Raw genomic sequence first — 4,614 nt, 5'->3', positions numbered from 1 at the left:
TTTATCAATGTCCACCCCCATTCCAGGCCAGTAGAATCTAGCTGAAATGGCAAACTTGCTTTTTTCTAATTAAAAAAAAAAAAAAAAAAAAAAAAACAATGTCTGTCCTCTTTTTCTCCAGCAACCACTTTTCTTCTTAACTTTACATTGTTTTTTGAGGGGATGTGATAAAGTTTGCCATCTATTGAAATAGCTTTATTATTAAAATCTAAACAAATCACATGCAATGAGGTTGTAAAGGCCCAATTGAAGGAATACACCCATTTAAACTGAATTTAGAAAACTGGTCTTTGTCAATATGCTAGTAGCTTTAAGTCAGTTAAGTATACTGTTTTGACAAGCACTGACTTTTTGTTATTATCAAGTCTTGGTGTATCACTATACCTCACTTTACTATGAAAAAACGTGTCAGTGTAGAAAAGTTATCATTTAAAGTACTTTGCTTACCATCAACTTGGAAATTGTAGGAACATCTGCAAATGAAATATTTCTGCTTTTTTTTTTTTGACCAATGGATAAACACCTTGAGTTTTGTCATTTAGAATTTCCTCATATAGGTTTGACATATATGAGGAGCTATATTCCACTGTATCAGATTAATCAAATAGAATATTAGTTCAAATGTATTGTTGCTCTATATGGAAACAGTAATATAATACCCTGAGTTTGGGCATCAGCACGGACAGATTACACTAATTTGCAATGGAAAAATTAAACTGCTAAAACTTGGACATAATCCAGAAACAAAGGAACAATTGCAAGATGAATAAAAAAAATAATAGAACATAAATGGGAGTGTGAGAATCATTTTACTCTGCTGCAGTGTAGCAAGAGATTTATCCCTTTTAGCTTTCCTTACATCCAGTTGTGTTTCATGTATTTGCATGCGGCAGTGTTGCCAAATCCGGAATTTAGGCTACTTTGGGGAAATTAACTATTTGATTGGGTTTATTACACAGACCTGGAAACCCGAGGGGAAACAGGAATTCCAGAGGGGAACAGAATCGACAGGGGAGGTCTTTTAAGATTTGTACAGTAGCAGCCTTTACCACCATCCTTTTGAACCATTGCAAATGATCATCAAAGCATTCACATCTATCACCCACAGGATAGTCAGTTTACCCATCAACTAATTTATGATAAACTAATTGTATATGCAAAAATGTATATCTTGAAGTTGAAACGTTCAGTCTCTTATGTGTAACTATATAGTAGAAGTAGAAACTGTCTGTTTCTTCAACTACTCTATAGGACTTTTTTCTCTGAAAAACATTTCAATCACATTATGTATTGTTTGTAATATCATTCTGTGGAAGTGTGGCAATGTGAGAGGTAGGGTACCACCAAAGTGCAGCTTTCTTCACAAATCATGTTCAGGCATGAGGTCAAGCTACAAGTAAAAAATTTTTTTCAATCAACTCCAAAAGCCAAAAGTTAGAAAACAGAGGAAAAACTTATCCAGCTTCTCTTCACACACACCAGCAAAAGAAAATCAAAGTTCCTTTGTTCCCAGCTCATCATTAGTTTTTTTCACTTCACTGTACAGCTACCCCCCCCCACTCGCTGAGGATCATGGTAACTGTAGTTCGACACCAGGTGGCCATCTTGGTTTGTAGTCCCCATAGATTCTAGATGGCACATACCTTCCCTTTATGAAACAACTTTTCTTGATGCCACAGAAGAAATTATGGTGGTGAAAACTTAATAAATTGGAATAAAATAATACTATTAATGTTTTTTTAATGAATTTTCATATTTTAATATTTAAAGATATTTTAAAATATACACTGTAAGAGAAAACAAATCTATATAGAAAATGTTATGTCCCCTGGGACATAAAAATGCAAGTTCAAGGAATGTTCAAGTCCAACTATTATGTCTTTTAATATGATGTGGCTTGATGCTATTTTGGTATTAGCATGAATTAAGTGGATAAGTCAAACATACATGAATAGTTGGAAAAAAGACACAAGATAAAAGACTTTCTCATTGTTAGCACTCATAACGTACCAATTTATTCATGCTATGTAAAATTTGATTATAGATTATGAAATATACATAATCAGTAGTACAATGTACAATGCATAGCAAAAATAGCGTGAAGAAAATAATAAAGATGGTAAATAAAAAACTTAATAAAAAGACCCCTTGCACAAATTCAGAAACATGAACTTTTGTTGTTCCAGATTGCAGCTGTTCATTGGCTTCATCAAATGAAAAAAAAATTGCAGCTGTTCTCACACAAATCAGTCTAAAATTCCCTTAAATGACACAATGAAACATATTTCAGTGTAAAATATAATATATACTAATATTTTATTTAAGCCACTTCTGTAACAGTCTCACTATAATTCATTTTCTTAGTAAATTAAAAACTTTCACTCTCAAATTGGACAACATGTATTTGACAACATAAATATTTCATATATTCAATTGAAATATGTTTCAATTACAAATGTTCTAAATACAACAGAAAATTTTAATTTGTATTATATTTAAAATTTGTAAAATAATTTTGTAACTTGTAACTTCTTCAATGTCATGTGTTCTCATTGCTTTGGTGTGGAAGTCAGGGTTTGTTTCTTTGAGCTCTGCTGTAAAAAAATAAAAAGTGTGAATACAAGAATACTACACTGAATGCATCACAATACACTTTAAAAAGTATTTTATGTTGTTACTAATTCTGTTACGTTTCACCATACTTGTTAGGTTTAACTTACAAATTCTTAACTTTCTCCTTCACCCATGGTTGTCTTGGATCACTGCAGGAATCTCCCCGCTCTGTCTCAAAGCTGTCAAAGAGAATGAAAACATTGAAAACACATAAATATAACATCAGATGCTGTTGATCTCTAATCATGACATGTTTTCTTTAGAAATGAACTGTGATTCTTACATGACGGCCTTCACACATGGAAGACTTTCATGTTGCAGCCTGATATTGAGGATGGGATCGGTCAGCTTGGCTGTGGAGACTTGAGTGCAGCATGATTCCTTCACTTTTTTATCTTGAGCTACAGTAAGACAAAAGAACTGGGTAAACCTCAATATTCTGCATTGTTCCATCAGACAGAATAATAAATGAACAGTTAAAGCTCTTCACCTGTTGTAGTCCAGATCACAGATGCAATGACCACCGCAACAGCCAAACTCCTCATGAGGATCCTGCGTGTCTCCATTGTCACAGTCGATCTTCAGTGCTCACTTCTGGAGTCAGAGAGAATATATTCAAGTCTCTCACTAGCTCGCTTTAAATAGTCAATAAAGCAGAACTTAAACTGCATGAGCTGCGTCATGTCTGTTGCAGCCACATTTATTTTGGTAGATGATTTAATAATTTTTCTGGTTTATTACTATATCAGCCTTTCGGTGTAATTTAGATTGGGAATGAGCTCATTTGTAATAGTAGGTGTAAATGTCAACTGCTAAATTAATATTTGTAAATGTAGATGGGGGAATCTTGCATGATATTTAATTTATAACCTTGCTGTCAGTGATTTAATTGATGTAAATTTAGTGTATGCTGAAAAAGCATTTTATTTGTAATCTGCCAGTAGGACAAATCAGCATATCAACAGAGAATTCTTTTTTTTTTTCAAATGTCTTGTATGGCCGGTCAGTTGAAAAAACAAACAAACAAAAAAAAATTAGGAAGGAAGAGCCGATTGAGGTTTGTTGGGGAGTTTGTGGCATTACACATATTTGTACTGCCCCTTTGTTCATTTGACTCCTCCTTCCAACTAAAACATTTTAGGATTGGAGGACCGTACTAATTACGAGGAGTGTGTATATAGGGGGCATGTTCAAAGACTAAAAAGGGAAGTTTTCTTACTGACCAATGGCTCCGTGGAGGCAGTCTTTGACGGGTGAATGCTGGATCTCGGAGGGTGTTTCCGGAAGCTCGCGAAGAGGGGTTGGTGCTACGCTACCTGGTGGGTCTGTTGCTAACAGGCAATTCGCATGGCTGGCGAATTCTCACAGTTTTAAAAACAATCTGGAATTTTGCACCTCCCGAAATCTTTGATTTGGAGCTGGAGTGGAGAAGGAGCTAAAATGGGCTGCCGCCGCCGAGGTTCCGAGGTCACTCACTCCCGTGCTGTTTATTTGGTCAGTTGCTCTCACTAACCACAGAACCACACACACACACATATACCCATACACACACCTATTTCATTTTCAAATCGTTAAAAAGTGTTTTTTCTTTCTTTTCTTGTTTGTTCGATTTAGTTTCTATTTGTTATTGAAAAGTGCGTTGCTTAATTATTTGAAAAGTGTCCATATTAATGATGTCATCAAATTAAAGTAAATCTAAATTGCATATAATTTCTGTTATCTTTCTTTTGTATACGGATGGTTTTGTCAGTCTGGTGTGCTATCCGGAATGAACTAAATTAAAGTGTGACAGGCATATAGTATATACCTGTCTGGCGCCCGAACAATAACTGATTATTTTTTTTTTTTTTTTTTCTTTCTTCGAGGCTTTCGGCCTGAGAAGCAGGTCAATGTGAGTGCTGCTGACGTCACAGTTTACGTGTGGCCTAGCGGTTACGACATTGCGTCGCCACCTGGGGGACCCGAGTTCGGTTCCCACTAAAAATATTTTTTTTGTTTGTT

The 4,614-nt window shown here is 35.0% G+C and overlaps 1 protein-coding gene across 1 annotated transcript; it reads right to left on the bottom strand.

Moving 5' to 3' along the window:
* Nucleotides 1-1,881: 1,881 nt before the first annotated feature.
* On the bottom strand, nt 1,882-3,229 carry LOC128013218 (C-C motif chemokine 24-like). Its single transcript, XM_052596030.1, has 4 exons — nt 3,104-3,229; nt 2,897-3,014; nt 2,721-2,792; nt 1,882-2,594 (listed from the first exon to the last, which is right to left on the bottom strand). Exons 1-4 carry the CDS (start codon nt 3,177-3,179, stop codon nt 2,570-2,572), a joined length of 291 nt encoding a protein of 96 aa, XP_052451990.1. The 5' UTR covers nt 3,180-3,229; the 3' UTR covers nt 1,882-2,569.
* Between the last annotated feature and the right edge of the window lie 1,385 nt (nt 3,230-4,614).

The sequence above is a fragment of the Carassius gibelio genome, chromosome B24 (assembly GCF_023724105.1).
Source record: "Carassius gibelio isolate Cgi1373 ecotype wild population from Czech Republic chromosome B24, carGib1.2-hapl.c, whole genome shotgun sequence".
Taxonomy (NCBI): domain Eukaryota; kingdom Metazoa; phylum Chordata; class Actinopteri; order Cypriniformes; family Cyprinidae; genus Carassius; species Carassius gibelio.
The sequence above is the reverse complement of the archived record's forward strand: the minus strand, read 5'-3'. Positions and strand labels throughout refer to the sequence as shown.